Genomic DNA, 23,613 nt, shown 5'->3' with positions numbered 1-23,613 from the left:
CGGTTTTTCATTTGTTCCTTATAAGTACGTACTACTGCAGCCCAGGCAGTTATTTTAAAGTTAAGAAGCGACTGGATCCTTTTTAACTCAAAAGCTGTGCACAGTATTTAATCAGAGACTTTTCATCACGAGCGACCACGCGTCGGACCAAGAAATTCTCTGCGCCTCACGGAAGCGACTCATGTGCTCCACAACGGCAAAACTCCAAAAGTCTCGGAACATCTCTTCATAATCTTGCTAGAGGCAAGATACTGAGTAAGACTTGTCATTTGGGCAAAACCTAGTCTTAGGAATTAGCTTTTATTGAAGTAGTGTGAATTTAAACTCAGGAACGTTTTTTTTTTTACACTGTAGACTGAATTAATTGTTCTATGTTCTCTCAATTGTTTAATAGATAGGCTGTGCATGCTTCTCTATTCTTACTAACATAATTCTCTTATTATACATCTTGACCGCATCAAGATTTCAGTGGATTCAGTATTGTTATAAGCTAGTGAAATTAGCCTACGGCTAATTCTTTTGTCCCATTAGCCTCCAGGGCTAAGGGTATTGTCTCAAGGGAACACGTGGCGGTCCTCCCCCCACACTCACATACACACCTTTTGTTTTAACTCCACAAGGTAGGGTCCTTGGGCCTTAGCTAACCACACGGCTAATTCCTTTGTCTCGTTAGCAAGCTAGGCTAACCTTTTGCTTAAGCCACAAGGCCTACACCACATGGACACATACAAACACACCTTGGCTAACAATCCGTGCTAACTCTTTGTTCAGGCCACGTGGCCACACACAAACACACCTTAGCTAGCTTTCCTTTGTCTTAGCTAGCAACACAAGGCTAATCTAGGCCTCCACCACGTGGCCACACACAAACACACCTTTAGCTAGCAACCAGAGCTAAATCTTTTGTTCTCAAACCCCATGTGGTGACACACCCTCCTTAGCTAGCCACACAAAGCTAATTCTTTTGTCTTAGCAACCAAAGCTAATTCTTTTGTGTAGGCCACACACACACACACACACACACCATATCATATTTGTATATAATGATTCCATCTGCTATTATCCATTTTTATCTTTGTTATAATAAATTCCATTATTATTGAAACTGTGTGTATTTATTTGTTGTGCTTTATATACTCGAAGTTGCCCAATCTCCAAAGAATTCTAAAAAGGTGCATATAAGCTATGTAATATGGTAAGTGATCATAATAATTTGGAATATACCATAATTTAGCTGTTTGGTAATGTATTATTAAGCACCAAAATTAATGGTATTAATTAATGAGGCTGATTCCATGAGTGATTTAATGATAATGTGAGACTGATTCAATGAAAATGATTCAATGAGACTGATTTAATGAGATTGATCACTTAATATTTACCAAATGCACCCACACTGAAGAGACAGGGTTTCAAAGAGGGCAAGACAGGTAGAGAATATTTGTCAGATAACAGGCCCTGATGAATGCTCTATTACTAATAAGAAACATAGATAAGAAATAAATTAATAAGAAATCTATTAATATAGCTTATTTAAGTATGACCAAAATTTTTAAGCCCAACTTTGTGTGCACATTCCCACCTGTGGCCAAGGTTCAGCTTTTTGTGTTTCAATACTGTTCAGACTTTAATGTTTCTTGTAGCACATGCACATTTTGCTTACTGTTTAAGCATTTTATTTGTTCTTTTGCTGTTGATATTTTTCCCCATGCCAATCTTCTGCTGAACCCAGTGGTGGGGAAAGCCCTTAAATGCATAATGAATAGTCAGTGAGGGACAATCTTATTTTTGTAACAGTTATTAAAAACTTAACATTTAGTTTCAATTCAGAAGGTGTTTAGGCTTAGCTGATGAAATATTTTCAAACATGAACTTGCCTTTAAATCTGAAACACAGGTCTATAGGGCTACAGGAACATTGGCAGTCATCTGTAGTTTTCTAGTGTGGGGGCTTTTAAGCCAAAACTTGGTGCTTTTGTTGGCCACAAGCTGAAGGCCTGGCAAGTCAGGGTGTGTAAGAATGTAGGTATGGCACAGCAGGCCACTCCAAAAATCCACCAGAATGCAGGAACATCTACTAAATCCAAAATCTCAACCCCCCCTTCATTGTCCATCTCCAGCTGAAGAAGGCCCTGGGTTTGAGCCCAGCGGCCGGCGAGGGCCTTTCTGTGTGGAGTTTGCATGTTCTCCCCGTGTCTGTGTGGGTTTCCTCCGGGTGCTCCGCTTTCCCCCACATGCAGATTAGGCTAATTGGTGGCTCTAAATTGACTGAGTGTGAATGGTCTCTGTGTCAGCCCTGCGATAACCTGGCGACTTGTCCAGGGTGTACCCAGCCTCTCACCCATAGTCAGCTGGGATAGGCTCCAGCTTGACCCCGTACAGGATAAGCGGCTATAGATAATGGATGGATATATTTTTGCCTTGTTAACATCAAGAGAGAGAATAAAGAGAGGCTGGTGAGGGAATGACTGTTTATAGCTGCTATAATGTAAGTGACAACAGGAACCCACTGGTTTCACAAACATTAAATGCAACTATAAACAGATAAAGTATGTCATGTTGTTTATTAATAAATAAAAATGGCAAATTGTGGTGTAAAAGAATAAAACACTTGGGAAACACTTGGGAATATAATAATAGCACTAAACTCTGGGGCAGGAAAATTAACTCTGTTTCATCACACCACCCTGTCACTGATCATTTTCCTCTAGCAATTTTCCTTTACTGGCCTCTGGCCAGTAAACTCACCATGGAGAGCCGAACAACTGTCTACAAGCTACAGGTATGCAGCGTCATGGAATACGCCTCACTCAGCTGGATGAGTGCCTCACCAACACATCTTGGCCTACTCGACAACATCCAGAAGAAGGCCCTAAAGATTATAGGAGTGGACCAGGACACTGCCAGCACAAAACTCTCCATCCCCAGCCTTGGCCACAGAAGACAGGTTCCTGCTGCTACAGTCCTGTTCAAAATGCACACCCACCACTGCCCTATGGATCTCCGGGATATGCTCCCCCCGCCACACCCTAGACGGTGAATCACCCACCTATGCACAGCTATGCCAGATCATGCCCTGGATCTCCCAGCCTCTAATACTCGCACCCTGGACAGAACCTTCCTCCACACTGCTGTCCGGGTATGGAATAGCCTTTCAGAACATGTACCGTAGTTGGACCCGTAGACACTGGCCCCCAGGCCTTTAAATGCAGGGTCCACAGGCATCTTCTGACCACTCCTCCCACTACCAGATGAGCGACAGCGAACCAGATGATTGGCCAAGTGGAATTGTATTCTATCTTGCTATTTTTCACAATTGTACACAATAAAAAAAAGTTATGTTTTATTCCTTAATTATGCTTGTACGAACAAATTCATTTTTATATCTCACACGTATTACCACTATTTACACTGAAATGAAATGCTGGAACTCTCCAGTTCGGACCCCATGAACTCAAATGTGATTCATTCGATTCATCAAACACGAAACTACAAATGCAGCTTACAGTTTATAGAACATAAAAAAATACATATAAACATACAGCGTAATGTAAAATAAAGTCCTGACGGAAATGTAGTGATTAATTTGTCGTGAAGTCCATCAGGAGCAACTGAACACAAAATAAATGACTCAGTAACCGATACTGAGTCGTTCACATTAGTGACTCGTTCAAAAGAGTGAATCGTTTACTAACTCAGGACTTGAATGCGGCATTAACACTTCCGGTCATTTCTGAATTGGTAAACACTGTCATACTTATGGGTAAATATCATATCCACTGTTGTAAATGGAGAAACAATAAGCCTTCCTTTTCATGTTTTGTTAATGACTTTAAATTTTTTTCCTGTCTCTCCAAAAAGTGAAGTCTAAGTTGGCGTGTAAAATCGAATGAATGAATGAATGAATTTATTTATTTATTTATTTATTTATTTATTTATTTATTTCGAACATGTATAAAAATGTATGTAACTATTTGTACATACAAAAGAAAGAAAATGAGAAATTAATTAAATAAATAAAATAACATAAAGAGCAGCCCTGTGATGACCTGGCGACTTGTCCAGGGTGTACCCCGCCTTTCGCCCGTAGTCAGCTGGGATAGGCTCCAGCTTGCCTGCGACCCTGTAGAAGGATAAAGCGGCTAGAGATAATGAGATGAGATGAGACATAAAGAGCTAAGACATTACAAAACACTGCACATTGTTCGAAAAAGGAGTGGGAAGAAGTACAATACTTTTTTAATTTCCCACCCCTTTTTAACTACCCCGAAATCCAAACTACATTAATACACCTATAAAAATATATACCATATATACACTTCATGAATATCTATATAAATATATAATTACAAAAATTAATATATACTACATACCATATATACACTTCATAAATATCTATATAAATATATAACTACAAATGTATATACTATTATACGTTATTACCAGCCTGTTTTACCCAAAATAACCACCAGATGGCGCAAAGTTACATTTCTATTGTTGCTATGGACTGGCTTGACAATGGGGATATACAAATATCCACTGTGGATCACATATCAGCAACGCAGCGGAGAGAAATCAAATTTCATGGTAAGTGATATAATTTTCAGATATCAGTAAAACTGTATTTAGATAGCTGCTATTTCATCAGATATCACAGCTGTGTATGTGGTATGAGTAGACAAGTCAGTACGTTAAAAAATACATTAGGTATAAAAAGTTGAATCACATTTTGAAAGTAAGACCCTTTTTTGTAAAAGTGTAGTCTGTGGGGTAAAACGCCCCCTTAATGGCGGGGTAAATGGCCCCCAGGGGGCATCGTTTCCTTTTATCATAATTACTGTATTTCATACATTTCTGAATAGCAGATACATAGTTTTAATAACATCTCGCTTACCTGGTTGAGTAAAGCAAGTAATTTGAACTTAATATTAAAAAATAATTGAAATTAAAAAAAATTTGAAATTAAAATGCGAAATATAATAAAATAATGCATCTATTCATTAATTCAGGGATATTTTCTTGTTTCTTTCACATTATAGGCTTAAGTAAACACTTTTGTTATCCAAACAGCTTTTTTTGAGTGAGGGGGCCTATTGGCCCACCTCAGGGGGCCTTTTACCCCACTGGGGGGGGGGGGGGGGGGGGGGGTAAAAGGCCCCCTTGGCACAATGTTTGTTTTTGTTAAAAAAAAATTAAGTATTAACTTTAGGCAAACTTTAGGTGTCATTATTGTTCATGTCACTGTTGTCAAAAACTATGATTAAAACTAAACACATGGTTCATTTCAACTTGGAGAAAAACTGAATTTTCCTTAAGGGGGGCTTTTTCCCCCACTCTACATTTCATAAATATCTATATAAATATATAATTACAAAAATAAATATCTACTACATACCTATCCCTGTAAATATAAATATATAAACTATCCCCATAAATAAATATATACCATATACTTAGTTCTAATATAACAATCAACCCTATTCTATTTATAGATTTATCCCTCATCATCCTCCGTTAACACACTTCCTCTTCCACATACTTGTTTAAAAATATTTTTTGTACCTTTTTTTAAACAGATTTATATTTGCACTTTGTTTTATTTCTGTCTCCAGTCTGTTCCATAAAGTCATCCCACAGCTCGATACGCACATGTTTTTCATATTTGTTCGAACCTTTGGGGTTTTTTTTAATTTAGGTCTCCCCTTAGATTATATCCCCCATATTTAAATCCACAAAGACATTAATTTTATGTTACTTTTATGAAATGACACTGCTCCTTTATCTGTCAATGTTTATTGCCCCTTTGTTTTGTTTTTTGCTTTGCTTGTTTTTGTTTACTTTGATATGTCTTTTTTTCCTCTTCGAAATGCTGTATTTCAAATTCTTATTTAATAAAAAAATTTTAAAAAAACACTTCCGGTTTCGGAGCTGAATCCTAAACCAATCCCTGTTGAACACGTAGTGCACTGTGTGACGTGGAGAAATCACACTCTGTAGTGCAGCAGTGTAGGGAGCAGGCTGCGATTCAGGACTCGCTTCCTGTGGACGTGTCGATTCCTGCATCACTTCCTGCGTTCCCGGGTCGGTTTATTCAGAATCATAATAATAATAACAACTTACAGTGTGTTGTAGAGGACTTTATGTCAGAGATGAGTCCCTCAGGCGTGGACACTGACACACTTTGTCTGTTTGATGTGGACGGAACATTAACCGCAGCTCGGCAGGTGAGTGTGTGTTCATGAAGAGCTATGAATATCACCATCGCTGACTCTATCACCAGCACTCCTAACGGGTTACTCTCACTTTTACTCTTTATGAGGTGAATTTTTCACGCTCAGATGCTTTAGTTTATTTGTGTAGTTATTGTAACCTTTTTTTTTTTAACATCCTCGTGCTGGAGCCATAAACCGAATGAATGATTTTGACACCGGGGTGCGTTCACTGACCCCCTCACATTCACCTCCCTGAGTGTTTCCGAGTAGTTTAAAGCAGCTGTCAGTGACTTCATGACGTTGTTTCAGTTTAAAAAGCATCGTTAACAGATAAGTCAGTGCTGCTTTAATGTTTATTTAAATATTTAATTTATTAATATTTTTTATTTGTCACATGCACAGAGAAATTCATCCTCTGCATTTAACCCATCTGAAGCAGTGAACACACACACTCAGAGCAGTGGGCAGCCATACCAGAGCGCCCGGGGAGCAGTCAGGGGTCAGGTACCTTGTTCAAGGCCGCCCCACGTTAACCTAACTGCATGCCTTTGGACTGCGGGGGAAACCCGCGCAGACACGGGGAGAACATGCAAACTCCACATAGAAAGGCCCTCGCTGGCCGCGAACCCGGAACCTTCTTGCTGTGAGGTGACAGTGCTAACCACTACACCACCATGCCGCCCTGTAGACTTTCTACCGTCACAGTATCATTTGTGCCTATAGGAAAGTTCGGCGTTACGTCACCAAAAGCTAGCTTAACATTAAACCACCATGATGGCATAGCATGTGTTCATTTTGTGAATCCACATTTCTGTCTTTGGTAACGGCATTAGGTATCGTAAGTGTTGTGGCAATAATACAACGATGTGCTGACAGAAGATGTACTTTTAATACTTAAGTGTTTTTAAAAGCAAGTACTAAGGTACGTTTAAGTAAAAATTTGACTGGAGAACTTTCACTTGTATTGGAGTAACATTTGACCAGTGGGATCTGTACTTTGACTTAAAGGGATAGTTCGGGATTTTTGACATGAATCTGTATGGCATCCCCATCAATAGTGTCGTGCAAACACACTGACTTACCCCTGACAGCATCCTGTGAGTCCAGTTCTTGTCCAGTTTTGGTCCAGACGAAAGTAGTCCGGCAAGTTTGTTGGGGTCACGAAAGTAAAACGTTTTTCGTCTCAAAACAGTATGTGTTCAAAAGAGTGATATATTTGCATCACAAAACCGTTGCCAAATAAAAAGTCAGACCTCGAAATCGCTTGGCACTATTTTCTCTCCCTTCTTATCACTGCGCGCTGCCGGCTTCATCCAGCTGCGGCTCCAGCTTCAAGGATAAGCTGGAGTCGCATAAGTAGGAGTCCCGGCGGGTGGTTTGTATTCGATTCATTTATATCCCGACCTTGTCAGCTGTCAGATTTATGTTCATGGACCCGGTAAGCTGGTAAATAATATATATATTTTTTTTCTTTACCAAATTCTAACAGAAAACGAGAGCGCCCGAAAGGGAAAACCGAGCCGAGCCGCCTCACGGCTGTAATGCAAATTGCTTTCCTCCTCAGTATACAAGTGCGCGTTCATGGCAGGGAAAAAGAAACTACCACTGCTGCCTATGTAGTGCCCTATTTATACAAATAGGAGTCATTCACGATTCAGCCATGTTTTTGCTCCGTGTCATGGCTGAATCCTGAATGACTCCTATTTGTATATGGGGATGCCATACAGATTCATGTCAAAAATCCCGAACTATCCCTTTAAGTAATGAAGTTGGGTACTCTGTCCACCTGTGGTAAATTCAATCCTTGGACATGATTAGGGATTGCCAACACCTGCCTATATAAGGTCCCACAGTTGACAGTGCATGTCAGAGCAAACGCCAAGCCATGGGGTCAAAGGAATTATCTGCAAACCTCAGAAACAGGATTGTGTCAAGGCATAGACCTGGAGAAGGGTACAGAAAAATTGCTGCAGCTTTACAGGTCCAAAAGAGCACGGTGGCCACCATCATTCATAAATGGAAGAAGTTTGGAACCACCAATAATTTTCCTAGACCTGTCCGCCCGGCCAAACTGAGCGATCGGGGAAGACGGGCCTTGCCCAGGGAGGTGAGCAGGAACCTGAGGATCACTCTGACAGAGCTCCAGCGTATCTTTGTGGAGATGGGAGAACCTTTCAGAAGATCAACCATCCAGGCAGCACTCCACAAATCAGGCCTTTATGGTAGAGTGGCCAGACGGAAGCCACTCCTTAGTAAAAGGCACATGACAGCCCGCTTGGAGTTTGCCAAAAGGCACCTAGAGGACTCTCAAACCATGAGAAACAAGATTCTCTGGTCTGATGAAACCAAAATTGAACTTTTTGGCCTGAATACCAAGCGGCACATCTGGAGGAAACCAGGCACTGCTCATCACCTGGCTAATGCCATCCCTATGGTGAAGCATGGCGGTGGCAGCATCATGATGTGGGGATGTTTTTCAGCAGTGGGAACGGGGTGACTAGTCCTGATAGAGGGAAAGACGAATGCAGCTAAGTACACCGAGATCCTTGAAGAAAACCTGCTCCAGAGCGCTCTGGACCTCAGACTGGGGTGAAGGTTTGCCTTCCGACATGACAACGACCTGAAGCACACAACCAAAAGAAAGGAGTGACTTTGGAGAAAGTCTGTGAATGTCCTTGAGTGGCCCAGCCAGAGCCCAGACCTGAATCCAATTGAACATCTGTGGAAGGAGCTGAAAATGGCTGTGTACCGATGCTCCCCATCCAACCTGACGGAGCTTGCAAGGATATGCCAAGAGGAATGGGCAGAAATGTCCAGAAACAAGTGTGCCAAGCTTGTAGCTTCTTTCCCAAGACGCCTTGAAGCTGTAATTGCTGCCAAAGGTGCATCAACCAAGTATTAGGCTAAAGGCCTCTGCATGCTCTTGTGACAAGGCTTTCGCAGATAGCTTTTCGCAGACAGTTGTAATTTATCGTTGAGCGGGGAGTAATAGGCGTGCGCGATGTTATTCACCGCCACAACGCAAGGGGGCGCGAAGTCACGAAATCGCTAGGAGTAGTTGGTGGGTGTGGTTAGTGGAGTGTTTATCCTCCGGTTACTTATAATGACTAGAACTGGAGTCGTATAGATGTACGTACTTCCTCACTTCCTCGATCAACCGCTCTTCGTGCTGCTCCATCTTCACTCGTGTTTTTAAAAATGCCAGTTGTGAAAACAAACCAAACCGGGAAAGTAGGGAAGCGGAAGTGCGTGTACAGCGGATGTAGAGTGGACCAATCAGAGCTCTCTTGTCTGTGAGGCTTCTGCGGTGGTCAGAATTTTTGGGAGGTGCGCGCAGAGCATCTGCGAAGGTGGGGGGGCTATGCAGACACTGTCTGCGATGCCGTCTGCGAGGACTGGGTTGTCAGCATAAATTGGCCTTAAGGGTGTGTACAGATATGTAACCCCTAAATAACCTTTTTTTTTTTGTCAGTAAAATTAAATTGCATATTTTTTAAAAACCTGCTTTCACGTTGTCATTGTGGGCTATTTTGTGTAGAATTTTGTGACAATTATTGTAGAATAAGTGTGTAACGTAATAAAACGTGGAGACAGTGAAAGGGGTGTGCAGACTTTCCGGCTTGACTGTATTTTCTATAACACTGTTTGATGACGTTTGTTCAAACTTTGGGTTTTGATATTAGTAACGTAAAGGTATAAACGACTCGTGATCTTGTAATAAAACTGTATTCTGTGTGTGTTAGAGAGTGACTCCACACATGCAGGAGTTCCTGAGTAAACTGAGACGGCTGGTTCGAGTCGGAGTCGTTGGAGGTTCAGATCTGAACAAGATCAAGGAGCAGCTGGGTGAAGATGGTGCGAGAGATGATCACTAAGAGAGATTTATTTATTTATTTATTTATTTTTTAATTTATCATTCATTAAATGTGACTCACTAGGAGTGGTGATGAGTCTGTAAAGTTCAGGGAGTAAAAATAATGGCTATATGTTTAATTTACACTCTAAAGTGTGTTTCTGGAGGTGTGAGGATTTTATTTTTTACTTCGCTGACTTGTGAAATTCTCATTATAACATCACTCTGTGTGTGTGTGTGTGTGTGCAGTAATCGAGCAAGTGGACTATGTTTTTGCTGAGAACGGTTTAGTGGCCTACAAATTCGGGAAGCTCCATTCTGTACAGGTATATACACACACAGAGAGCCAATTTATTCTAAAACACTGGTATAGGTCTCCCCCCTCTCTGTAGTTGAAGTGATTGTGTGATTGTGTTTGGTTACTCAGAGTATTCAGTCGTATCTCGGGGAGGAGATTTTACAGGATTTCATCAACTTCTGTTTAGATTACATGGCCAAGATCAGACTGCCCAAGAAAAGGTGAGTGGGATAAACAAACAAAAATATAATTATAAAACAACTTATTTTCCTCTAACAGCTCGTCCCTGAGTGTCTTATTCCTCTTACACTACAACACTTTACCGACAGTTATATTCGTTATTTATTAAAGGTCCCATGGCATGAAATTTTCACTTTCTGAGGTTTTTTAACGTTAAAATGAGTTCCTCTGACCTTCTTAAGTCACCCCAGTGGCTAGAAATGTCATAATGTGTAAACCAAACTATGCCCACCCTTTGTCAATATTTGAGAATGGCGCGTCAAAATGGCGCGTTGATAGGCTCTTCCCTTTACTATGTCAGCAAGGGAGATGATCCCCACGCCCCCCCTCTGGATTCCCACCCACTGTATGGATTGCCCACCCAGCTCAAAAGTTGCCACCATAGATACGTCACTTCAGTTTTGTAGTGAGGAGACCATAGAGGACACAACAACATGGCACCACCTAAGCGAGCGAAACATGGAAATTGCGCTATACATGGATGTGACAACACAGAAAGGAGTCTGTTTTTACTGCCGACGGGAGAGCCCCTGAAGACGCAGTGACTTAATTTTATTTACTTCAATAATACGCCGTCGAGTCTACCTAAGACGGTGTATGTTTGTCGGAAGCTTTTTCCTGAGGAATGTTTCCACAACTTGGGACAGTACAGGGCAGGTTTTGCACATCAACTGTCACTGAAGCCTGGGTCCGTACCAAGCATCCCTGCCGCATCAGCCACAAACACCGAACAAGTAAGTGTATAACTGGTCGTTTTGCCGTGTTTTAAAATCGGTGCCACGTTAGCCTTGCAATGGCTACATTAGCTGTGCAGCTAACCGCTTCCTGCAGTTAGCCAGGTACTCTGTGCTACAAAACCAAAAAGCATGCAGCATGCTCTGTTAAACTGAGTTTAGTCTGGAAATTGACTGTAACTTATGAGCTTATGTTTGACTATTGCTCCGCAATGCATGTCTTCTGTTGGATAAGCGATATGTTGCTGTAGTTGCTGCTTCTATCCTCTTTGGTTATGGAGTACATGTTCAAGCCTAGGGTATTATACGTTCGTAAACTATCACTCCGAACACTCTCACTCTCTGTTCTCTGTGTCACGTTGAGTTTACGAAAGGAGTCCGAGGGAGAACGGGGTTTTGTCTTAGCAGCGTGGCTACAGGCGCTGATAGCAGCGAGTATGTGTGTGCGCAGCTTGGTCAAGCCCCTCTCCCTCCCCCCATGGCCCGCCCCCACCCTCTACCCTTCCCCGCCTCCTGCTTCTCATTAGCAAAACGACGCACTGGGAAAAGCGCTGAAATGGGGCTCTCTCCCAGGAGGCTATATCTACGTGCCGAGGGTTCATTTCGAGAAAGGCTGCGGATATAACATCCGGAAACCTCCACGAGCCCGTTTAAAGCATCAACAAACCACCATGCCATGGGTCCTTTAAAGAACGACACGTCATCATCGTAAACAGATAAAAGGGAGACTTAACTAACAATGCGTCTTTATTACAGTGACTGTGAGAGGCTGTCCTTTGTGTGTGTTCTCCTCTGTGCTGTGATCTGATTGGTTGATCAGCTGATAAAGATAACTCTAATTACAGGTCATAGGCAAGGGTCGGAGGTGAAACGTAGAATATCAACTTTATTGTCTAGAAGAACGACCCAAAAAGTGAATTCAGTCTTCCTGGTGTCTAATTTGCACCATAAAACTGAATAAAGCGGTTAAAATATACTGTTTTGCTCAATTTCCGAAGGTTTGTTTACATCTCACTTATGTGCACTTTCACCGCCAGGGGACGGTCATTATGACATCATTCAAGCCAAACAGACTGGGAGCAGCTCTGTGTTTACTTGCAAACCAAGCACACGTGTACGGACTTTGGTCGTGAGAGGTTGTGTAAAATGTCTGAAAGCGAGAGCGATTTTGAAGTAGGAACTCTCCAAATTGAATATCGAGAGGTGAAACCATACATGTATGAACCTATGGCCGTTGCGAAGCAATCAGTGAATGTGGCTCACTGGTTTGACCGTGCGGCCTCGGAATTGGACTCTGATCGCGGTGACCCCGGACCCCAACAAGACTCGCGCCCAAACGATTTATCCTGGTAATTATGATAAATTCCTACTTTCGTTGTAATACTAAATAAGAGCCCTTTTGAAGAATAATTAAACCGCCCTCCCTAGTGGATATACCGTAGGTAACGATTACTGGACAGTGTGCCGGTAGGCCACATTAACCTGCCATCCGCGGCATTATACTATTTATAGCCTACTCTAAGCGAGGAAATATCCCTTTGCTTCATTTCCACAATGATTGATTGTACAGGATCCCTCAGGATTCTTGACTTGTCAATTGCAAGCAAAAGTAAAAATGTTTACCTCCAATCTTCTCCTTTTTGCTTGAGCGTTGCTGCTCCATTTCTTCTTTGACTGCTTGATTTTGTTTCACGCGCACAATCCACTCTCTCCGCCTCTTCTCTTCTTCCGGAAAACAACAACCCTCTGGCTTCAAGCACACAATCCACTCTCTCTGCCTCTTCTCCTCTTTCGGAAAAAGCCAACCCACTCACTCTGCCTCTTCTCCTTTTTCGGAAAAAGCCAACCCTCTCGCTCTGCCTCTTCTCCTTTTTTGGAAAAAGCCAACCCACTCGCTCAGCCTCTTCTCCTCTTTCGGAAAAAGCCAACCCACTCGCTCAGCCTCTTCTCCTCTTTCGGAAAAAGCCAACCCTCTCGCTCTGCCTGTTCTCCTTTTTCGGAAAAAGCCAACCCTCTCGCTCTGCCTCTTCTCCTTTTTCGGAAACAGCCAACCCTCTCGCTCTGCCTCTTCTCCTTTTTCGGAAAAAGCCAACCCACTCGCTCTGCCTCTTCTCCTTTTTCGGAAAAAGCCAACCCACTCGCTCTGCCTCTTCTCCTCTTTCGGAAAAAGCCAACCCACTCGCTCTGCCTCTTGTCCTTTTTCGGAAAAAGCCAACCCACTCGCTCTGCCTCTTGTCCTTTTTCGGAAAAAGCCAACCTTCTCTCTCTGCCTCTTGTCCTTTTTCGGAAAAAGCCAACCCACTTGCTCTGCCTCTTCTCCTCTTTTGGAAAAAGCCAACCCTCTCGCTCTGCCTCTTCTCCTTTTTCGGAAAAAGCCGATCCTCTCGCTCTGCCTCTTCTCCTTTTTCGGAAAAAGCCGATCCTCTCACTCTGCCTCTTGTCCTCTTCCGGAAAAAGCCAATCCACACTCTCTGCCTCTTCTCCTCTTTCGGAAAAAGGTAAAAACTTCTTCCTGAACCGGTTGTGTTGTTACAGTTCACTGCACAACAATAAGGCATGGGGTTTTTCTTTGGAAATTCCCGAACGCATGTCTGCACTCAAGCCGAACGGCAATGCAAGTAAACGGAAGCGGACTCCACTCAAGCGGTTTGTTAGTCTTAAATGACGTCACACGCCGAGTGGTCATGAAAATAGCCGAACAGAAATTCGCCGCGATCTGTGCTAACTTATTTTAATTATTACTTATTAACAATACTTCTTGGGACCAGAAGAAAATTACAGAGGGTTTTTTAACATATAAAGTTTCAAACATGCATAAAATTAAAACCGTTGCGTATGAGCTTTAAGAAGCAAAAGCTGCCTTTTTAAACTTCAGGCTTTAAAATGATGGAAGAAGTGTGTTTTTGAGACGTGTGAGATGACGGTTTCTTAACGTTCCCATCCCAGAGGAACGTTTATCGAGTTCCGGAACGGGATGCTGAACGTCTCTCCGATTGGCCGGAGTTGCAGTCAACAGGAGCGAATCGAATTCTTCGAGCTGGATAAGGTAACGCCTCACAGACTAAAGCTTCAACTCCACCTCCACCTTCTGGAGCTGAGCGATACGACCAGATCGGACCAGGATCGCGATTATGATGACGCAGTTCACGTTTCTGATGTATTGTAAATATATTTATTCCAATCTAACCAGAAGCAGCTGGTTCTGATATAAACACATTGGGAGAAGTTTGTGTCCTTTTCATTGTTTTTAATAAAAATGGTACGATGTGATCTTGGTGTCGTATCGCTCAGCCCTACTGCACACACTGATCACTTTTCTTTACAAAAAGGGCAATCTAGAACCCTGTTAGGAGGCAAGAACCCTTTACTGAGTGTGTACATGCTGTGAGCTCAGATCAGTTTCTCCTGCAGAAGGAAAGGATCCGAGAGAAATTTGTGGCCGTTCTGAAAGAACAGTTTGGGGGCAGAGGACTGGCTTTCTCTATCGGTGAGCTGTGTGCGCACGCGCACTTAATTAGATTTGTATCATTAGATTGGCGTTAATTGTTGATCAATATTAAATGAATGAATAATTAGTAATGTCAGTTCATCCTGGGGGCGGAGCTTAATCAATTGAATTGAATCCTGACCGCGGTGTCTGATTACAATCAGCACATCAGACTGATTTATTTGCTGGAATACACATTTGTGTGTGTGTGTGTGTGTGAGACAGGAGGACAGATCAGCTTCGACGTGTTTCCAGAAGGTTGGGATAAACGTTATTGCCTGGGAATCGTAGAGGACGACGTGTACAAGACCATCCATTTCTTTGGGGATAAAACCAAACCAGTATGTGTCCTGAATTAAAATATAAATATCATGGATTAACACACACACACACACACAAGTAAAGAACATGCTTTACAGGAGAGAAATGTTCCCAGCCTGATAAACCTGTACAGCACAATATCATCCGTGAACGTGTGTTAAGTATTAATCAAGTCACTGTTTGTTTGTTAATCAGGGAGGAAATGATTACGAGATCTACACAGACCCCCGAACCATCGGTCACGAGGTCACATCACCCGAGGACACACAGCGGCTCTGTGAGGAGCTCTTCTTCAGCTGAGTGAAGGAGCTGCGCTGACGCTGTCTCTTAAACGTCACGTTACTATAAACGTAGCGACTCTGGTGATGGTGTTTACCTCTAATTCATCCTTTAAGTTTAAATCTCATCTCTCTTTGCTGCAGGCCATCCGTGATGAACACTGTGTACACACGCGCACACACACGAGAGCATGTGTTTCAGGAGACCTGGTGTCTCATCCGTCCACTGAGGAATTTTGTGCTGCAGCTTTTAGAGAAATTTGTGTCTGTTAATCATAATCACGTTGTCAGTTTAACCCCTCAGATTGTCTTTTAGAGATCAGTGAAGACGACACAGACGTGGTGCTGCATCTTCCTTGTAGAAGAGAAATAAAGGCCCCAAGGCACATGTTTCCATTTAGAAAAATATTAAATGCAGTCTGTGACTATGGTGAAATAATCATGCTGCTTATGGTGTTTGTGAGAGATTGTAGCAGATTTGGGATTTTAATAAATAAATTCAGGAATGAGCTTGTTTTACAGAATACACTGAGGAATATATATATATATATATATATATATATATATATATATATATATATATATATATGTGTGTGTAAAACTCAACCCCATGCTTTTTATTTCTTAAACGATAGTTTCATTAATTTATGATTTGTATTAAACTGAAAGTTAAATCCTGGTTCTTTTATATTTTTTTGCCTCAATTAAATAGTCAGGGGGCGGCACGGTGGTGTAGTGGTTAGCGCTGTTGCCTCACAGCAAGAAGGTCCTGGGTCCGAGCCCTGTGGCCGGCGAGGGCCTTTCTGTGCGGAGTTTGCATGTTCTCCCCGTGTCCGCGTGGGTTTCCTCCGGGTGCTCCGGTTTCCTCCACAGTCCAAAGACATGCAGGTTAGGTTAACTGGTGACTCTAAATTGAGCGTAGGTGTGAATGTGAGTGTGAATGGTTGTCTGTGTCTATGTGTCAGCCCTGTGATGACCTGGCGACTTGTCCAGGGTGTACCCCGCCTTTCACCCGTAGTCAGCTGGGATAGGCTCCAGCTTGCCTGCGACCCTATAGAACAGGATAAAGCAGCTAGAGATAATGAGATGAGATTAAATATTCAGGTAATAAACTCAGACTTCACACCTTATTTCACAAACACTTCCTTTTTATTTTACATTCTCAAAACGGTGTACAGTCACAGGAGACTGAGGATTTTACTGGGATTCAGACTCCAGTCTGTTAAAATCACGTGGACTGAAAACGTCTAAATGCTGTTCAAGTCACGTAAAATCACTTCTAGAGTGGAGATGGGACTGGAGCACTGTATAACAGAATAACGTGTAAAATCATATCCTGTTATTTTGAATTATGGTTCTGAGAAAAATTGGCAAAAATGTAAATGTATTAAACATGCTGCAGAAAAAAAAATTAAATAATTCTTATACAAAATTCATGTTCCAATGCTTTTGTCAGCTTTGACACTCCACTGTTTTGTAACATCCACAAAAACATGAAGAAAAACCCGGGGGAAAAAATCCTTAACAGACTTCAACACATCACAGTATTTGAGAAAATATTTACATTAATTGTCTGAGGACAACTTAAAAAAAAAAGTTCAAGAGTACATGTGGAGTTTAAATATATAAAAAAAAAAAGTCAACATGCTGAAAGTTCTCTATTTTCATCCTGACTAATGGTTTATTACATTACAAGCTGGATCTAATCTCAGATTTGGATATAAATCCTGTTCGGGTGGAGTTGGAAGGCCGAGCTCAGCGGATGGGGCGGTACTGAAAGGCCATGGAGGCAGGGTGGAAGGCGTGTGGAGGAGGGAGGGGCGAGTGCGCTGTGTGTGGTGTTAGCTGGTGGTGTGTGGTGAGGGCTGGGTGGGCAGGCAGAGGAGAAAGGGCAGGGTGGGGCGAGAGCGGAGTAGGCCTGGCGGGGTGGATGTAGGGATACACGCTGGACTGGAATGCCGCACCGTGTGGAACCACTGGACCGGACATGACCAGCTGTAACATGCTGAAAAACACAACAAATAAGGAATCTGACACTAGAGGGCGTAATGGAGCACAATCCCTGTGACCACCCCGACTCAACACTGATTATTTTCCTTTAACAGCACTTCCTGAAGTGTTATACAAGTCCAAAAAAGTTGAGACACTGTGTAAAACAAATAAAAACAATGTGAAGATTTGCAAATCATGGAAATCCTATATTTCATTGAAAGACAACAAATATTGAAACTGAGAAATTTCATTGTTTTTTGAAAAAGATATGCTCATTTTGAATTTGATGTCAGCAACACATTTCAAAAAAGCTGAAACAGGGCAACAAAAGACTGAAAAAGTTGTGTAATGAAAAAAAACTAATTTGGTTAACTGGCAACAGGTCAGTAACATGACTGGGTATAAAAAGAGCATCACAGAGAGGCTGAGTCTCTCAGAAGTAAAGATGGGTTGGGGTTCACTGCTCTGTGAAAGACTGCGTGGGCAAACAGTGCAACAATTTAAGAATAACATTCCTCAATGTAAAATTGCAAAGAATTTGTGGATCACATCATCTGTGGTACATAATATCATTAAAAGATTCAGAGAATCTGGAGAAATCTCTGTATGCAAGAGACAAGGCTGAGAACTGCCATTGGATGCCTGTGATCTTCAGGCCCTCAGGCGACACTGCATTAAAAGCAGACACGTGTCTGTAGTGGAAATCACTGTATGGGCTCAGGAACACTTCACAAAACCATTGTCTGTGAAAACAGTTCATTACTGCATCCACAAATACAAGTTAAAACCAAATATAAACAATATCCAGAAACACCGCCACCTTCTCTGGGCCCGAGCTCTTTTACGATGGACTGAGGCGAAGTGGACAACTGTCCCGAGGTCTGACGACTCAAAAGTATAAATTCTTTTTAGAAATCATGGACACGACGTCCTCCAGGCTAAAGAGGAGAGGGACCATCCGGCTTGTTATCAGTGCACAGTTCAAAAGCCAGCATCTGTGATGGTCTCGTCTCGTCTTCTTCCGCTTTATCCGGGACCGGGTCGCGGAGGCAGCAGTCTAAGCAGGGAAGCCCAAACTTCCCTCTCCCCAGACACCTCGGCCAGCTCCTCGGGAAGAACACCGAGGCGTTCCCAGGCCAGCCGAGAGACATAGTCCCTCCAGCGTGTCCTGGGTCTTCCCCGGGGCCTCCTCCCGGGGGGACATGCCTGGAACACCTCCCCAGGGAGGCGTCCAGGAGGCATCCGAAAAAGATGCCCGAGCCACCTCAGCTGATTCCTCTCGATGTGGAGCAGCAGCGGCTCTACTCCGAGCTCCTCCCGAGTGACTGTGCTTCTCACCCTATCTCTAAGGGATAGCATCTGTGATGGTATGAGGGTGCATTAGTGCACATGACATGGGGAGCTTGTACATCTGGGAAGGCGTCATTAATGCTGAATGATATGTACACGTTTCAGAGCAATATGCTGCCGTCCAGACAAAATCTTTTTCAGGGAAGGCCTTCCTTCTTTCAGCAAGATAATACCAAACCGCATTAAAACTGCATGGCTCTGTAATAAGAGTCTGGGTGCTAAACTGGCCTGCCTACAGTCCAGACCCATCATCCACTGAAAACATTTGCCGCATTATGAAGCGCAAAATACAACAAAGGAGACCCCGAACTGTTGAGCAACTGAAATTTTATATCAGGCAAGAATGGGACAACATTTCTCTTTCAACTCTACAGTAACTGGTCTCGTCAGTTCCCAAACGCTTAAGGCCAATTTATGCTGACAACCCAGTCCTCGCAGATGGCGTCTGCGAAGCCCCCCCCCCTTCGCAGACGCTCTGCGCGCACCATGCGCGCACCTCCCAAAAATTGTGACCACCGCAGACAAGAGGGCTCTGATTGGTCCACTCTACATCCGCTGTACACGCACTTCCGCACTTTCCCGGTTTGTTTTGTTTTCACGACCGCCATTTTTAAAAACACGAGCGAAGATGGAGCAGCACGAAGAGTGGTTGATCGAGGAACTGAGGAAGTACGTACATCCATACGACTCCAGTTCTAGTCATTATAAGTAACCGGAGGATAAACACTCCACTAACCACACCCACCAACTACTCCTAGCGATTTCGCGACTTCGCGCCCCCTTGCGTTGTGGCGGTGAATAACATCGCGCACGCCTATTACTCCCCGCTCAACGATAAATTACAACTGTCTGCGAAAAGCTATCTGCGAAAGCCTTGTCGCAAGAGCATGCAGAGGCCCTTAGTGTGTTGTTAAAAGTATGTGTGATGCAACACAGTGGTAAACATGCCCCTGTCCCAACTTTTCTGAAACATGTTGCTGACATCAACTTCAAAATGGGTGTATATTTTTCAAAAACCAATAAAATCTCTCAGTTTCAACATTTGAGATGTTGTCTTTGTACTATTTTCAATGAAATACAGGATTTCCATGATTTGCAAATTATCACATTCGGTTTTAATTTACAGTTTACACAGCGTCCCAACTTTTTTTGGAACTGGGGTTGTATTTCTCATTATCTACTGATACAAAGAAATTGTCAAGAAGTGTAAAGACGGCTGAAATGGTAAAGTTACACAGCGCTGACACTGGAGACTCCTTCCTTCCACAAATGTTGTACAAACACATTTCTCCTTACAAAATATCACCAATCACACACGTTATTATTCAGTTTATGACTAGTGGATGGTCTGTCGTACGTGACCCTGTGAAGGAGCTATTACTATAAAAATGATGAGGTATTAGCAGAGACCTGCATGACTGTCAGTGCTGCTGTGCGAGAGAATTACTCACTTGTTATGTGGCAGTCTCGAGCACAGAGTTCTCAGGTCCTCTGAAAGAGACAAAACAAAAACATCGTTTACATAAGCCACTCTGTTTGACATTCTATTAAACCCAGAGTGCATCCCACTCACCTCGAGAACACAGCAATGCTCCTGTCGCCATGGCAACTTGCAAGGCCTGGGCCAGCCTATCCAGAGCCAGCTGGATTTGATTAGCAGCATGGAGTGGGTTGAGCTCCTCCACCAAAACACTCACTTCCTCCACTAGAGCAGCCACGGACTCCACCTGCAGCACGGCCAGACGCCCGAGCAGGTTCTGCTCCGTCAGGTGGACCTAGGAGAAGCAGAAACAGTGCTATTAAAGTCCACACAAAATGTTCTGAGAGGTATGGGCGGGGTATGATTCTGTATGTTGATGCGTCTCCTTCACAGTGACCGCGTGCTGAAGAACTTGACACAACAGTGTTTGAGATACAGCAAGCCACGCCCCCTGACTTTTTCTTCGATGTATTGGGTCATACTGGTGTCCACTATATGAAATCTCTGACACACTGAAGTTTAAAGTTGATGGTGTGAGATAAACAGGAAGTGCACCTGTAACATGAGGAACACTTGAAGAACACTCAGGTGCAGTTTGGAGTACAGCTCTTCACACACTGCTCTGTTCTCCTGCTCCAGCTGTGCACTGGTCACCGCTGACTTCCGGGCTCTCTGAGAGGCGAGCGGCGCTTTCACACACCACCGGAGCAGACCCGTGAGGGGCGTGACCTCCAAACACCCTAACGGTAGGCTGGATGTCAGGGGAGTGTTGATGAAGGTCAACAGGAGCAGTCTGGAGTCTTCTGTGATCCAACCAACCACCATGTCCAACAGGGAGGGGGGCGGGGTTAACTCATCTACACACACACACACGTATATAAACCTGTGATTTGAATTACAGCTGTACTGTCAGAGCTGCTGTTATAGAGAAGGAATCAGGTGTGTGTGTGTACCTGAGGAGAAGTCATACAGGGCGGTGACGGCGGTGATAAACTGGCAGCAAAAGCGAGGACTGGCTGAGCAGACGTTCTGCAGGGTTGTGATGGAGCCTGGTACCAACGTGCAATAATCATCCACCAACACCAACGCCAACCGGACACACCACGCCGAGTGAGTACGCTACACACACAGAATTAACAGGGTACACACAGTTTTCATTACACAATCATTATACTGCTGACAAAATAAAACAATCACATACTACAACAAACAAAGTGCTCTCTGCCCTCTTCATGCACACAGGCGCACACACAGAGTCCCACGATTGGCTAGTGTCACTGTGATTGACAGGGGATAGGGAGTATGCCCCTCCCATCCAGTCAGCACATCCAATTACGCTCTCTTAGACTCCCAGCATCATCAGGTTTGGATCTGATGACACACTGTTTTGTTGCGTTCCTCAGCCACAGCTCGTATTACCAACAAAGTTAGTCTGTCTCCAAGGAAATGATCGCTGAAGTCCCAGTGGCTTCTGATCGCTAAGGGGTGGAGCCAGAAAGCGCTTGGACCCCTTAATTGCTGCTTACTCTAAATGCACCGATACTTTTATTTTAACTTCCACACTGATGGGATACACTGAACCACAGCCCTGTTAGAGAAATGACAGCAGACAGAATGTGGTGTTGGTGGCGGTGTTGTTCCCACCTGCAGCCAGGTGGCAGCGCACTCTAGGATGGGCACGCGGCACACAGCGACGGCCATGGACACCAGTTTTCCCAGCGTGGCCATGCGGTTCTCGTCAGCTTTGTTTCCCTGCAGACTGAAGAGCGCAGAGAAGATCACCTGTCTCACTGCATCCTTACTCTGCTCCTGGAAATAACTGCACATGATCTCCAACAGCTGCAGCTCCTGAACACAGCTCATCCTCTGACACACACACACAGAGTGTACTTCAGTAGACAAACACATTATAGAAATAATAATAGAAATTCCAGCTGCTCAGCTCACATCTGGATTCGTCCCCCTCCCCATCCTCACCTTGCGCTGTGTGTTCCGGTCTTTCGGGACGTGGAAGATGAACTCCTCCACCAGGTCCACTGTGTTCTTGTCCAGGCCTGGGCCATTCTGCAGCGTGCTCCCTAACGCGATGTCCAGGTGGTACAGGACCTCTTTGGCCGCACTCAGAGGGTCTCGCCGCAGCAGGGCGTGACGGATATCACTCATATCTGCTCAATCAAAAAAACCCACACACATACACACTCCCTGAGTGGGAGCGGTGACATCATCCACACAGAGACACTGTTACTAATGGTGTGTTTCTCTCCCCCCACCCCGTGACGTCATCGTGGGACACAACCGTTAACTTTTCACGGAATAACAGAAATACATCAACAACAAAAAAATTCAGCAGCAGAATCACAAGCCACAACACAGATATTTCAGGATAAACACATTTCTGACTGGAGTTTAACTTTAACAACAACAATAAACAACAACAACAATAATAATAATAATAAAGGGGCTGAGCTTTAATAAAAAAAATTAAAAAGCCCCACTACACTTTTAAAATCACAAGCACACACATATAACTTCTTATTTTAATAATTTAATTAAAAAATTAAACTTTTTCCTCTAATAACACATTAGCACTGAGCTCGCGGGACATGGACCTGGTTAGCCTGCTAGCTTAGCGCCTGGTTTTGTTCTGTTTTATTTTAAAGTTAAAGCGTGAATTTTAACCCAATATCGCTACGAGACTGTGTTAAAGACTGAAATCCCACCTGAGCTTTATCCCACCGACGTTTATTCCATTAATTATTTATCAAAACAAAATATTTTTAGTAGCAACCGCACAACACTGCCTGCGAGCCATCGCAGCGTAAACACGGCGGCCTGCGCAGGTCATACCGTCTATTTTCACAACGCGTTTACTGGAACACACCGAGCTCCAAACCGCTCTCCATTGGAAGTGAAGTGCACTAGGTAGGGCGCTGAAGCCTTTATCAGTCCTGTCTGGAGTGCACATGTATGTGGAGGAGAGAGCGATTTGGGATTCGACATCTGACTGATAAATTCATATTTTACACACAGTACAGTGTCAGTGCACAAACCCACATCATCTACCGAGTTAGTGTTAGGATGCAGTACACACACACACACACACACACAGACACACACACAGTGATGATTCATTAGCGAAAAAGTCGACTCCTTGAGCCGACTCTTTTAGGTGAACACCGGGAGTCGACTCACATCTCTAAAGAACAGTAACAAACCCTCTTCAGAATATTTAGCCTCTTCAGTGCAAAAATTTTTTTTAATAAATAAATTAATTAATTAATTAATAATGATAATAATAATAATCGATTGATTGTAGTAGACTTTAGAAAATTTATCAGGACTAAAAAAAACAGGAACCTTCGAATTCTG

At 43.3% G+C, this 23,613-nt stretch overlaps 2 protein-coding genes across 3 annotated transcripts; one reads left to right on the top strand and one right to left on the bottom strand.

Moving 5' to 3' along the window:
• The first annotated feature begins 6,006 nt into the window (after positions 1-6,006).
• On the top strand, positions 6,007-16,854 carry pmm2 (phosphomannomutase 2). Its single transcript, XM_060898584.1, has 8 exons — positions 6,007-6,223; positions 9,955-10,066; positions 10,314-10,390; positions 10,492-10,583; positions 14,283-14,382; positions 14,748-14,823; positions 15,049-15,164; positions 15,340-16,854. The coding sequence occupies exons 1-8, from the start codon at positions 6,140-6,142 to the stop codon at positions 15,442-15,444; spliced, it is 762 nt and encodes a 253-aa protein (XP_060754567.1). The 5' UTR covers positions 6,007-6,139; the 3' UTR covers positions 15,445-16,854.
• On the bottom strand, positions 16,550-23,086 carry ints15 (integrator complex subunit 15). 2 transcript variants are annotated; one of them, XM_060898583.1, is made up of 8 exons: positions 22,965-23,086; positions 22,222-22,446; positions 21,889-22,110; positions 21,198-21,363; positions 20,800-21,101; positions 20,338-20,539; positions 20,216-20,255; positions 16,550-17,427 (listed from the first exon to the last, which is right to left on the bottom strand). In XM_060898583.1, exons 2-8 carry the CDS (start codon positions 22,405-22,407, stop codon positions 17,178-17,180), a joined length of 1,368 nt encoding a protein of 455 aa, XP_060754566.1. In that variant the 5' UTR covers positions 22,408-22,446; positions 22,965-23,086; the 3' UTR covers positions 16,550-17,177. The 2 variants fall into 2 exon arrangements, with proteins under 2 accessions (XP_060754566.1, XP_060754565.1); XM_060898582.1 differs by having other exon boundaries at positions 22,222-22,409.
• Positions 23,087-23,613: the final 527 nt, after the last annotated feature.

Source organism: Neoarius graeffei, chromosome 18 (genome assembly GCF_027579695.1).
Source record: "Neoarius graeffei isolate fNeoGra1 chromosome 18, fNeoGra1.pri, whole genome shotgun sequence".
NCBI classification, from domain to species: Eukaryota; Metazoa; Chordata; class Actinopteri; order Siluriformes; family Ariidae; genus Neoarius; species Neoarius graeffei.
This window is presented reverse-complemented; position numbering and strand designations above follow the sequence as displayed.

What these genes read in the sequence shown, in the direction of transcription:
- pmm2 (XM_060898584.1), top strand. Translation starts at nt 6,140, where the DNA reads ATGTCAGAGATGAGTCCCTCAGGCGTGGACACTGACACACTTTGTCTG. An exon ending in ATCAGACTGCCCAAGAAAAG is followed by an intron (nt 10,584 to 14,282) that starts GTGAGTGGGATA and finishes TTCCCATCCCAG; the next exon opens with AGGAACGTTTATCGAGTTCC. An exon ending in AATTCTTCGAGCTGGATAAG is followed by an intron (nt 14,383 to 14,747) that starts GTAACGCCTCAC and finishes TTTCTCCTGCAG; the next exon opens with AAGGAAAGGATCCGAGAGAA.
- ints15 (XM_060898583.1), bottom strand. Translation starts at nt 22,407, where the DNA reads ATGAGTGATATCCGTCACGCCCTGCTGCGGCGAGACCCTCTGAGTGCG. An exon ending in CCTGTATGACTTCTCCTCAG is followed by an intron (nt 21,102 to 21,197) that starts GTACACACACAC and finishes GTGTGTGTGTAG; the next exon opens with ATGAGTTAACCCCGCCCCCC. An exon ending in AGCATTGCTGTGTTCTCGAG is followed by an intron (nt 20,256 to 20,337) that starts GTGAGTGGGATG and finishes TGTCTCTTTCAG; the next exon opens with AGGACCTGAGAACTCTGTGC.